At 45.4% G+C, this 13,514-nt stretch overlaps 1 protein-coding gene across 2 annotated transcripts in view; it reads left to right on the top strand.

Moving 5' to 3' along the window:
- Positions 1-13,514, top strand: part of VIT (vitrin) — a 36,700-nt gene extending 23,186 nt beyond the window's left edge. For both annotated transcript variants that reach the window (XM_050972336.1, XM_030236587.2), the window contains 7 exons: positions 1,818-1,865; positions 6,142-6,204; positions 8,840-8,987; positions 9,610-9,713; positions 10,199-10,425; positions 12,496-13,009; positions 13,336-13,514. In XM_050972336.1, coding sequence (XP_050828293.1) covers positions 1,818-1,865; positions 6,142-6,204; positions 8,840-8,987; positions 9,610-9,713; positions 10,199-10,425; positions 12,496-13,009; positions 13,336-13,514 — 1,283 coding nt within the window. The remainder of the gene's footprint in view (positions 1-1,817; positions 1,866-6,141; positions 6,205-8,839; positions 8,988-9,609; positions 9,714-10,198; positions 10,426-12,495; positions 13,010-13,335) is intronic.

Below are 13,514 nucleotides of genomic sequence, written 5' to 3'. Positions count from 1 at the left end.
AAATTGTTAACTGTTAATCTAGAAAAACCTCACCATTGCTCCTACTGATAGAAACCAGTCTTTTTCAGCATCTGCCTTCCTGAAAGACAGTTACCTGTAACAGAACAGAGATGCTAAAGAAGCCTGGTTTCTTAGTATGCTCCCTGACAATGAGGTGGCAGCAGAAACAAACCTGTGACACACAAGATAAGCACATTCCTTTGCTCTGATCCTTCAGCTCACATCCCTACACGTGAAGAAGAGAAAAGAGGGCAAATCTTTGTGCAGCTCCTCAGATGGTTCCATTTGCCATACAGCTCCTGCTGCTTTAAACAGGTTTGCCACTGCAACACAGAGCACCATATTTCTACAGAAGACTAGAGAAGTGCAGGGTCTTCTTCGTAATTTGCCCTTAGTTTTTTCTTTTCAGCTGGTCAGGATGAAAAGCAGCCTCATATGAGTCTTCCTTTCTCTCAGTCACTGGGTGCTCCTCCAGCCTGGGAGGGGGAAGCACACCTTTTGAGAATATCTACTCACAAACTGGTTTCATTGAAATTTGTTCTTCTCAGTGACAGCACTCAGGAGACATTTGGCCACTTTGATAAAAAAGGAGCCTCAGCCCTTCTCTGTGGGTAGGGTCCCATGCTCTGCAACCATCACCCCTAGCTCCTGTTGGTGCTGTTTGCTCATGACTCTGTGAAGGATGTATAAAACTGGCAAACAGTACTGCCAAAATATAGGAATATCCCTCCTGGTTTTCCTCTTGTTTCTTTTCCCATTACCCAGGCCTATCCTTCCTTTACCTGATTTCTGCTCCTAAGCAAAATCACAAAAAAACTTCTGTGTGCTTCATGATTGACTTAGCCCTTTGTTGTCCTCAGTTTTTAGATCCTTCATAGGGTGTTTAATTAGTGCTCAGCATAAGGAGGGAAATCACCCTAGCAATGAAACATGACAGGGTTCCTCCTACCCTAAGGGAGACCACACACCTTATTCAGCCATCAGACCCATCCAACAAGTCTTACTCCCAAAGAGAAGCTGACAGCTCCTCATGGGAAAGGCAATCTAAGGACAAGGTCAGTGCTCTCTAGGCTGGAGGACACTGGCAAGCTCAGGCACAACTTTGCTGAAGCCTATATTGTATTTCACCCACTGGCTCTGGTCAAGAGCACACCAGCTCTGTGCAGCTTATTGAGTCTTCAGTAGAGTTAAATCTTTGCTTCCTGGGATTCCCAGGAACTGTGTCTGTCCCAGTCAGGTGCAAGGGCATTCATCTGGCTGCAAGCCAGAGCAAAACATCACTTTTGGGAACATCTGTCAGCAGGTTCCAAAAACAAAGACATTTTGGGGTTTATTTAAAAGGGCAGCAATTTTGATGAAGTTATCTATGCCTAATAAGTGGAAAGCAATTTTTAGACAATTTTTTTGTGTTTTGGTGGGCTGAAGGGATAGAGAAATCTGTCGGTGAGAGGTCCTTGCAGATTTTCAGTGAAAATCTGTGAAAAACAACTTAAATAAAAAAAATATGCCGCAGTCTCTGCCTCAGTAGCAATGCAATTTAGAGGAACAAGACCAAAACAGATCTAGTGAGGTGTACTTAAAACCTTAAAAAAGGTTAGTGCTCTGAGGGCAGTGATACAAGGCTCCTAATTATGGCTCGAAATGTGCACGTAAAAGTTACCAGGTTTACTGATTTCCTCAGCTCCTAAGTTGTTAATTTAAGTATTTAAGTTATTGTCTAAACTGACCTCTCTACATTGACTCAGAGCTGTGGGATCTGTAGTATTTGCACTACTATCAGTAAAAGGGTTTTTTTTGTTCTCTTTCATGTGTGAAAGCAATGGAAATAGACTCGTGGAAACCTGGACTGAGCCTTTTTGACACAGGTAAATATTTAAATCATCTAGTAACTAGTCTGGGAATAAGTGATTTCCATCACACACATGGGTAAAGCTAAATCTATTATTCATCAGGCCCACAACACTGGTGATAACAATCTCATTTTAAGAAGTAATTACAGCATTTAAAATTGCAAATAAGGTATGTTGTTTACATCTTAGCAGATTATTCTGTTCTTTCGTCACTCTTGAGCTCCTGCTTAAAGCAGAAGAAGAAGAGAGGAGCTCTGGAAAGAGTTGGCAGCTACACTTCAGGAAAGAGATTCCAGCTACTGAAAGCCATTTGTAAATGAGAAGGTATTTTGGGAATGCCACAGCTGAGATCACAGTTTAGAGCTGCAATCAGTGAAGAACATGACAGATTATCCTGATGTCAATGTACTTAGGGAAGACATTCAGATAAGAAAAGGAGGATTTGTGTCAAACGTAAAGAATAATGAACATCATTGAAATTTTCTGACATTTTATCCTTCAAAAAAGACAACATGGAGATAAGAATATTTTATGAGTACTGGTGAAGGAAAAAAAACCCTACATTTGTAACAGGCTCTAGTAGCAACAAGACCAAGACTTGTGCAACCCTTGATCAGGAGCAGATTCCAACTGCAGATTTAACAGCTCCCTTTCCTCGGGAACATTAAAAGCACACTGCACAAGCCACAGACCAATTCATGACTCTCCCTCTGACCAGGGGCCTCACCATCCAACAAAAGAGGTCTTTCCCACCACAGGTTTTGATGCTGGAGAGGGCTGTGCTGGTGGCCCTTGTAAAGGCCATTCCCTTGAATATCCTTTTTGCTTCAAAGGCATTTGTGTGCTTATTCAGGGAAAGCTACAACACGAGGGCCAGGGTGCAGAGGGATATTTTGAGGCAGAAAACGACAGATTGCATTAAATGCAATGAAAGGTTGGGCATGGGGGAAGGGATGTTGTCTTAATAGTTTCTCAGCAACTGAAGTGCCAGCATAGACTAGTGTGATAAAGTCTGATGAATTCAGGTTGTCACTTCAAAGGAGTGGTTTCTGGCGTGGATGTAATCACTGCTGTCTTTCTTATATGAATGGGAAGTTTAATCAGGATGGACAGCTGTGACAATCAGTGAAGGGAACTTTAATTAGCATGGCGTGGACTGCCCATGCAGCGAGTTGAAATTCCCATGGCAATAACAACAATAAATTGGACTGGCAGAACAGGGAGGCCGATAGAGACTGACCACCTCCCCAATTAGTTGGGGAAGAGTATTTGGTGGGTGACCTTATTGTTCCACTATGCACAAATCAGCCAGCTGACCCACAACCTTCATGAACTGATAATTGCACTGACAAAAGTGAAAAAAGCAGCACTGCCTACACATAAGTTTTCCATGCTGACAAAGCTAATGTCACCTGTATGCCTGGGAAAAGAATATGGATTTTACAGGATGTGAATAAATGCATGAGGCAAATAGCTATCTATGAATTATCCTTCATGTACAATTTAGTTGCTAAAATGGATGGCACATGTGAATTTCTAATTTCACTACAGTGTTATATCCACCTACTTTCTGTTCTGCAAATAAGGCAAGGTGGGGAGGGAAATGCTCATATGGGGTACCAAGCTGGCACATGTAAGATATGCAGTGTGCAGGCTGCAGGATGAAGCGTGGCTTTGGTCTGTTGCTGAGGAGCTATTATGTGTTTGTGTAATTAAAGCCTGTAGTGGAATATACACAGTCAGGAAGGCAGGCTGATGACTACTTCAGGTTAAAAAAAAAAAAAAAATCATTTTCATCCACGGGGTTGACAAAGAGAGGCTGTGCATGGCCAAGTCATGTTGCCTTTACTTCCAAATCAGATAAACTAACCATAAACTTGCATAAGACATGCCTTCCTTCAAAGGCAGACTTGGTTTGTGTCAGCAAGACCTTCAGGCCTGAGAGAGGTCAGAAATGTTTCCTGAAGCAGATATCACCGGATGGAACTGTTTGGTGTTACCCCTGTTCCATATTATTTTTCCTCAGTCAGGAACACATGGCTAGCCTCAGGCAGTGCAGCCCCAGCACCACAGCACCACCACTCTCCCTCTCCCTGCTGGTGTTTCTCCCATCCAAATGGGCTCCCATAGGCAAATACACAACCAACAAATACCAGGTGCACTCTTCCCTGTTCCCTGCCTGGGAGCTCATCCCCAGTGTGCAAGAGGCTTGAGCCAGCAGAGTGCTGGACAACAGTTCCAGCCATAAGAGATGAGGCTGGTTGGAGCCTGGCTTGCCAGCCTGCTTTTGAATGCATCCAGCCTGCTCTGGCACAAGAGGGCCAGCCCCACTAACTGTGGGAGAGAGGCTTTTCTGCCACAAGAGACAGTGCCAGGATGGGGGGAGAGCTCCTATTCCCAGTTCAGAAAGTATCCTGTCCAAAGTCTGGGCAGGAGCACAGGGAAGCTGCAGGCACCACGTACACAGTGACAAAAAGCAGCACCAGCCCTGGGGCTCTCCTAACCTGGCCAGACATAGCAGGGAGGTTCTCAAACAAAGCACAGAAAGCAATCACCAACTCTTGCTGTAAACAAAGTAGGGCAGCTCTCTGTGCTCTTTGCCTGCTTCACTCACAGGCAGCCCCGTGGGCTCCCATACAAGGCCAAGCCCAGTGCTCCAGCTAGCTCCACGTCCTGGCTCTGGATTTTAAACTGAGAAGGCAAAGCACCCCTGTCTGGTACAGATGCTGCTGTGTACTGAAGCCTCCCAGCAGGGTTTGGCACCAACCAGATCAGCTTTACACCAGGTCCTGCACACTCAGACTTAATACAAACATGGCCCCTGACCCAAAACTATGTGCAGCTTTCAGCATGCAGCTAGAAGGACTCAAAAAATGTTGCATTTATAATTATGAGAGGTAAAATTTTAGATTTAACTGGAATAGAAATAGGAGTGGCTGCAGAGGGGGATGGAGCTGGTACTTGCCTCCATTTTCTTCACAGTACACTGCCTTGTTATGGCTTGGTCCTTAATACCTTCAGCAACCAGCTTTGGCTGATACATCTCCCAGCACATTTAGGTGGTGACCTTCCCTGATGTACCTTTACAAACACTGATGGTTTGCTTGCTCATGGCTGGCTGCTGTGGAGAGACAAACTCTGTAGCACCTAGTAATTTCTCATAGTTTTCTCTATAGAGCTCACACTTTCTAAAATTACCTTTTCACTGTGTCTCTGAAGTCAGTAATCTTTCCTCAACTTACTTGCTGATGAAGATTTAAGGAAGTCTTCCTCCTAGTTTTCTTTAAAAATCTAACGCCCAGTTTATAAAAATAATAAGCTGTTCTGCTGTTCTTTAGACCAACAGCTTTCTTGGTGAGTGTTCAGTTTGTAGCTTGTCTGATCCTTGCTGTCTCTTCTGAGGATTATCCCAGCTAAATCCCCTTAATCTTGTCATGCTGTACTGAAAAGACACAGCTCTTCTGCCCTTGCTTGGAAGGGAGATGCTGGACTGTAGGAGAGTCTTGACAGACATTCAAGTCACGAGTGAAGTTCAGCATTTTTAGACCTGATGCCAGCCTGATGGTGTCCTGTGAGTCAGTACCTTTCACAAGGACATCAACTCATCTTTTCAAGGCTGCCACCACCCAAATACTTCAGTAGAATCCACTAGTGAGCCATGAGACTTTCTCTTGACTTAACCATAGCTCTGTTACCCTGTTTCTTTTGTGCTTTGCAAAATAACCCAGACTTCTGGGGGCACCTGAGGAGCTGTGGCTTGCATTGCTTCCCCAGCTGTAATGAGCTGGAGTCGCTGCTGCCTGTGCTTTCCTCTCCAGACAGAAAACAACATGATAAATCTGTGGCTTCTCCTCTTCAGACATTGTGCAGCTCATTGTAAGGCACAGGGAGCCAGTGGGGTGGCAGTGCTGGTTTTCAGGAGAAGACTGCTGGGAATCACCACCCCACACCTTGGTCACCAGCCACACTCAGCTCCTGAGGAGCCCAGTACTTGTGCATGATGCTTCCAAGCCCTTGCAGTTAGGGAACTGACTCCCAAAGGGGAACACCTCGAAGCAGGTGCTAGGAGAGATCTTGGTGGCATTCCTAGAAATGTCTCTGCTCTTGTTTTACCCCAGGAGTGATGTAGATGAAAAAAGATAAGCTCCAAGGATGTCCTCCCCATCCCCATTTCCCCCCCACATCAATCCTCAGGCCAGGGGATCTCTGCAGTGACCCTGTTCCCATTTCCTTAAAGAGCAAGGGCAGCCACCAAGCACACACTGATAGATCCTTTCCTTTCTCTGTTTAGGCTTCAGTTCAAAGGAAGAATTGAATCCAAAGCTGCTGGAATCCAGCTCCCAGGGGAATCAGAGTATGTACTTCAGAATTAACTTCATAATTAAGTGACATTATTAATTACATATTGCTAGAATGAATACAAATTAAATAGCAAAAGGTAAGTTTTCTGGAAAGACTAAGAAAATCCAGGAGCACATTTTTTCCTTACAGAGAAGTGAGCACTTTCTGCTGACCCCTCATACACAGAACTGGTTTTTCTTCTACAGGGAAGGAAATAACAGCCAAAATTTAGCTTACCTGGGCAGTGAGATGGTGGCTGCTCCCTACCACCTCTTCCCAGGCAGTATCAGCTCCAGGCTCCCAGCAGAGCTTCTTCACTCAGGTACTTTGGTGGCAGAGGACAGCAATCCAGTGTGCTGCAGAGCAGGGGCAGGCTGCCCTGGCTGGGCTGTGTTCAGGCATCCTTCTCACAGCAGTGGGTGGGAGGGAAGGAAATCACCTGAGAAAGGGACCCAATGCCTGCCACAGCCAGGAGGGAGAAGATGCAGAGGGATCATCAGGGACCACCCAAGTTCAGAGAAGAAAATGCAGGTTCCCCTACTCTGAAATCTTCTACAGCCCATTAAAAAGGCAGATTTACCCATTATTCCATCTTTAGTTGAGGCCCAAAGTAGCAGAAGAAAGAGAAAGCAAGTTCTTAGTGGAGAGATGGGGTTGCCTGCCACCTCTTCATTAAAAGCCACCCCAAAGAGAGGGTTTACCCTTCCAAGAGTGGCTGGGTCCTCTCTTGCCCATCCTTGGGCAGCTGAACACTGTCTGGACTCTTTACAGTAACTACTGAACCAAATGTCTATGTATTCCCAGGCATTCTTCTTAATATTTGAAGAATTCTTTTTCTTATCAAAGATGTCAAATACACCTGAAACTGACACAGAAATAAGGGAAAGAAGAAGAAAAAGGGAAGGCTCTGCCCTACAGACCCCATTGCCCTGCAGAAAAGCAGAGCTTGGTGCAGTGGAGACACCAGCAAGGACAGCTGTGTTTCCAGCAGTTAAACTGAAATAAGTCACACCAGAAACAAAATTTTCATCCCACTGATATCTCTAGGACCATAAAAGTCCTGTTTCAGATCTTGCCTCCCTGCAAATCAGAAAGTGCTCACCTCCCTATGAAGCACCCTAGCCTGTGCTCTTGCAGTGTCCCTCTCATGTCCCAGCACCGAATCGGAATCCTCCCCAGAAACCAAGTCTGTCTATAAGTGTATGCAAATCTTTGCCTCCCCAGACCCTGCTGGCTAACAAACTGCCCACTTTCCACATTTAGATCTCATGAAGTAGTAGTTCCCTTTGAAGGACAAGAAATTCAGGAAAACTTGGCTGTTAATTGAGGTATTTGTTGTGGGTTCCCGACCTTGCCTCACGATCTGCTGCGAGCGGACACGGTTCTCAGTCACGCTCCTGTAATTCAGCATTATTAGAATTAGAAAAAAGAGACAGCTATGGGAGAAAAAATTGAAGGTAATGAGATGGGAGGCAGTTGCATAAGCCACTAAGAACAATTGGTGCTTTGTAGCCTTCGGGCTACCTAATGATTAAAACACAGTAGTTTGAACAGTCTGATTGGTAGGAGGCATCATCAGAGGGAAATCAAGAGATGGGGATGACCCAGATGCTGGAGGGGGAAAATGTTAATTAGCGCTCTAGTTAAGCCAAATTTTGATCCCGCTCCAGTCGCAGACCAAAGTTGAATGTTTCACCACTAACTTACAGAAATGTGAAAGCAGGTTTGCACAGATGAAGACAGCATTTGCAGCACAAAGATGAGGTTCACCTGTGTAATTAAAGGGAAGAGTTTGGGTGCAGACATACCTTTTATAGAGCATTGCTTTCAGCCCAGAGAGGAAACACACACAGCACCCTGCTGCTGCTGCTCAAATGGGTACAAGGCTACAACAACACGCAAAAGAACAGCCCCCACTCGGTCTGAACATCCCAAGCAAAATCACCATGATGTTAGTTCCAGCCCAGAAGGGAACTGAAGAACAATTCTCATTTAGAAGTGCAGAGCTGCCAGGATTGTCAGTAATCCTGGATTGCAATCGCCTTGAAGAGACCCCACAATGCCCTTCCCCTGAGGCGCATCTCAGGCATCACACATTTCAGGAACTTCCCTCCCTTCTGAGGCACTAACACAGTAACTGTCCCTGTAATGTCTATTACATCAATTAAGTCCACAAGAGTGTCACCAAGGAAATTCCCTTAGTTTGTGCTCTGCAGGTGGCCTGACCCCAAAATCCAAGCACCATGGCTGGTTTTACAAACTCCCATCACCTCTGGGCTGCAAATAAGGCGTGCTGAGCCCAAGACATGGCTCTGAGGGCACAGGATATACAAGTCAGCTTGCTCCTGTGGGGCTGACCTCCCTGGCCCCCACAATGTGGTGATCCCAGACTGACTCCTGTGAAAAGATTCTTGCCCTTTTGTCACACAGTCAAGCTTAGATGTTGTATGGGACTAAGTCATGCCAAGAAATGTGCTTACCGACTTGAGCTGCCAACTGTGACTCGTCCTTGTCAAAGGCTTTTTTGTAGAGTTTACACAGCAGGACAAGTTACTGGATGCAGAGTTTTTAGGCCTTTGCTGCTTGCAAGAAGCACGGCAATCAGAAAGCACTAAAAATATCTTCCATGTTTCTTTATCTCTCCTCAGATTGTAAGGTTGATTTGTCCTTTTTAATGGATGGGAGCTGGAGCATTGGCAAACGCCGCTTTCAGCTCCAGAAGCGGTTCCTTGGTAACATGGCTCAAGCCCTTGGCATTGGCAGCGCTGGTCCTCTGATGGGCATTGTTCAGTATGGGTAAGAGTTTCCCAGACATTCCCATTGCCACAGGACATGACTGCACACTCTGGCAGCTGTAGCTCTGTAGTGTTCACATTCTCTGAAAAAAAACTCTTTGCCCAGGATTTTTCTCCTGGGAAGCTGAGAAGCCTCAGGGAAAAGGAAAACAATTCTTATCTCATTTGTTTCTCCTGTGTTGTGCTCACATGTGGAATGTGTTTGGAGATTATTTACCCACAGGTGATATTGTTTCATTGGATTCTGGTGTGAGTTGTTTTGACTCTTTGACCAATCAGGGCCAGGCTGTGTCGAGACTCTGGAAAGAGTCACGAGTTTTCATTATTATCTTTTTAGCATTCTGTAAGTATCCTTTCTGTATTCTTTAGTATAGTATTGTACTCTTTAATACAGTATAGTATTATAAAGTAATAAATTAGCCTTCTGAGAACATGGAGTCAGATACATCATTCCTGCCTTCCTCAGGGCATTTCCCAACAAATATAATATAGCTCTAAGCTGATATGTGCTAAAGGCCTCACTCCAGCTTGCACTCAGGAGCCAGGTAGCACAGAGCAGCCCTATGGCTTTTGTGTTGTATGTGAAGCAAAACACTGACATTTGCTCTAATTTCTCCTTTTAGTGATGACCCTTCCACAGAATTTAACTTAAAAACTTATACCAACTCCAAGGATCTAAGGAATGCCATTGAGAAAATTCAACAGAAAGGGGGACTTTCCAATGTTGGTAGGTGATGGGGCTGCTTGCACTTCCACCGCTTGGGCAGGGCTTCAGAGCCTGGGCTATAGCAAGCCCACACCTCCTCACAGGATACAGAGGGTGGGACCAAACAGTGCTTAGTGCTCAGGCCAGGCTGGTGAGGGAGCACTGCTCCCACCATGACCTGCATGTGTTGATCCCAGGCCCTCAAAATCCATCACAAAATGAAAGGACATACAGGCAGTTCCCATCAACACTTTGGGGATCCTTGCTAACCCAGCTCATCACCCCCAGCCTCTCTGGGGCATAGGGAGGGGGTTCAGTGCATGAGGGCTCAGGAAGCACTGGCACCAGTAGCAGTGGTCTCCCTGCTCACACAGACACAGAAACTACTTTCCCCAGCTCTCTGCAGGCTCCAACACTTGAGTTAGTTCTCTGCCTACTATTTAATGGGATATTATCAGATAGAATGGTTCCAGATCCATAACTCCTCCTCAACTCTTCTATTGCAGGAAAGGCACTTTCATTTGTTAACAAAAACTTCTTTCTGGATGCCAATGGAAACCGAGGTGGAGCACCCAATGTGGTTGTAGTGATGGTGGATGGGTGGCCAACTGACCGAGTGGAAGAGGCCTCCAGGCTGGCCAGAGAATCAGGGATCAACATTTTCTTTGTCACTGTTGAAGCAGCTGCTCAAAGTGAAAAGCAGAATGTTATTGAACCGAACTTTGTGGACAAGGTAATTTGTGAGCCTGACCGGGACTGAGTCTGAGCATTTGACCAGGCTGAGTTTGACTAAACTTTCCAACCTACTTTATTCAGGGCATTTCCCTTTCCTCCTTATCACTTATGGTTATTTCTTTTCCTTCTTGTACATACTGTTTTGAGTTTTTCTGTTCAAAACCCAGGCAGTAATCTGAGGTCAGAAAGGGGATGGAGTCAGTAAAGTTCTGGTTTGAGGTACATCATTGAGCAAATGGCTTTTGACCAATTAAACCTTAGCACACACCTGCAGTTGTACTGAGACGAGCGGCTTTCCAAATGCACCGTATTTGGAAAATGACAAAGTACAATTGCAGCTTGAGCAATCTGGAATTGTTTTTTCCACAAACCTCTTGCTGTGCATCTCCCACTAGGAAAAGGGTAAGGAAACCTGTCAACCTAATGTCAATATTGCATTTACAAACAGGTCCCACACAAGCAAAGGTTGGCACAGTCCCAACAAAAGAACATCTAGTTTTTCAGCTATACTGGATAACTCAAACATTCTCTTTTCACTGTTAATGAAAACTATTTTTCAGTTACTTGTTTCTGCTGCTATGGACTTCATGGTAGCACTTGGAAAAGGGTAAATCCCTGCCACATGCAGGAAAAAAAAAAGAATGTAAGCTTTGTTTGATTTGTATTTGGCACCAACACTAGCTGTCTGATAACAGTGTTTCAGAACAAGCTGGTATCCAGTTAGGGCAGGAGATACCTACCACCTGGCAGACCAGGCTGGGCCTAGGAAACAGGGTTGAATTATCTGGTACTTTCAGAAAACAGATTCCCATCTGAGCTGGGTTGCTCTGCCATGAAATAACCTCCCATGAGTCTCAGAGCTGCTCCAAAGAGCTGTGCTGTCTCTGGTCAGCATAAAATTGGATTGTAGTCTCTTCTGCATTTAATGTTTTTAAAAGAACAAAGCTACAGCGAGTCTCTGCAAACCTGCCAGGGACACAGCAGAAGTGAGAGTAGAGTGGGCTCAGAACAGCAAGGTACAGAGAGAACGGTGGCTTGATACTGCTGCATCATTACACTAAAATAGAAGTGAGACAGTAGGAAGAGCAAATGAGAGCAGGACACCATGAGGAGCCCAGACTGGAGGGAACTGTAACTCCCTTGGAGCTGTTAGGCTTTATGCAAGTGAAGACCAGTGCCTTGGTCTTTTAAAACAGTCAGATACACACAGCATCACAAAGCTGATATATAAAGCCTGGCTTAACAAAATATTCTCACCCAGAGAACTGAGGAATTGGCCTTTAAGAAGCACTAAAACCAAAGACAATTTGATCCAGCCTGTTTGCATCACTCCCCTCTTTGCCCCACCCTTTCCCTCCTCCACCCCTTGACTTTTTCCATGTCCTCTTCTGTGCCAGCCCTACTTCCTATCCACATTCACCTGACTCCCACTAACCCTATAGAAACCTCCCACAGATCTGGCCTTTATGAGTATTTACTTATAAAAGTTAATGGCTTTGGGTTTTGGTTTTTATTACTATTTGGCAGACCCAACACAATGAGCCTGGGTTTTCTCTGCTTAGAAAGGTATGAACCAAGTTATCCTCAGCTTAAGCCCCAGGTTTCACTTCAAAGCAGTAGGGTTTGTCAGCAGGCAAAACTTTCGTTCTTGTCCTGAATGATGGGAGCTGAAGTTGCTACCTGGCAAACACAAAGGCTCCTGTAATGTCCATGCGAGCCACGCTAAGAGCAGATCTGTGATTTGGATGTTTTTCCCACGAACAATGTGACTCACATAAAAAAGCCTGACAGGTGGCAAACTTGCTTATTACAGTTTTTTCACTACTATAATATCAGCTCCATCCCACAGTTAAAAAAAAAAAGCCAGGAAAAACTGTCACATTACACAAGTATCTGTGATGTTACACTGACATCATTTCCCAGGGAAGCAGATGGTGATAGCAGGAGAGGCCATTTCAGACTCCAGCATTGCTCTTTCCAGGAGCCTATATTTACAATTTAGCTACATCCCCTAGCAGGAACAGGCAGACTGAATTTCCAGTGCGTTTATCCTCGTGTTGCCTTGCAGGCAGTGTGCAGGACAAATGGTTTCTATTCCATCAACGTGCCCAGCTGGTTCAGCCTCCACAAGGTGGTGCAGCCCCTGGTGAAGAGGGTGTGCGACACCGACCGGCTGGCTTGCAGCAAGACGTGCCTCAACGCCGCCGACATCGGCTTCGTCATCGACGGCTCCAGCAGTGTTGGCACCGGCAACTTCCGCACGGTTCTCCAGTTTGTGGCCAACATCAGCAAGGAGTTCGAGATTTCGGACACCGACACGCGCATCGGGGCAGTGCAGTACACCTACGAGCAGAGGCTGGAGTTCAGCTTTGACAAGTACAGCACGAAGCAGGACGTGCTGAACGCCATCAAAAGGATCAGTTACTGGAGCGGGGGCACCAGCACGGGAGCAGCCATCAGCTACGCCTCAGAGCAGCTGTTCAGCAAGTCCAAACCCAACAAAAGGAAGATCATGATTCTCATCACAGATGGCAGGTCTTACGATGATGTCAGCGTGCCAGCCATGGCAGCTCACCAAAATGGTAAGGTCTTCTATCACTGCCTGCTCTCCCCTCGTGCCTCAGCACTTATCCAGGTCAGATAAATGCAGCTTGCTATAATTTGAAGGTACTGGATGAAGCCTTATGAAGGAAGAATAATACTTTTCTCTGGGGTCCCACTGAGCTCCAACAAAATCAGCATCTGTTTAATAGCTGAATAAGGAAATTCAGAAAAACAGAACTTATAAATCATCACAAATGCAGCAATGTCTAAGAGATCTCAAACTACATTTGCAGTATTGGTCTTAAATTAGATTTACCGCAATGAAAACTTTCATGCGTTTTCTAAACTTTGGGTTTCTTTCCAGGAGTCATCGCTTATTCCGTTGGAGTTGCTTGGGCAGCCCCAGATGAACTGGAAGCCATTGCATCAGACCCTCCTAAGGAGCATTCCTTCTTTGTGGATGAATTTGACAACCTCTACCGCTATGTTAATCGGCTCATCCAAAACATTTGCACAGAGTTTAATTCCCAGCCACGGAACTGA

Source organism: Serinus canaria, chromosome 3, assembly GCF_022539315.1.
Source record: "Serinus canaria isolate serCan28SL12 chromosome 3, serCan2020, whole genome shotgun sequence".
Taxonomy (NCBI): domain Eukaryota; kingdom Metazoa; phylum Chordata; class Aves; order Passeriformes; family Fringillidae; genus Serinus; species Serinus canaria.
Note: the sequence above shows the minus strand (reverse complement) of the source record. Positions and strands in the feature narration are given on the sequence as shown.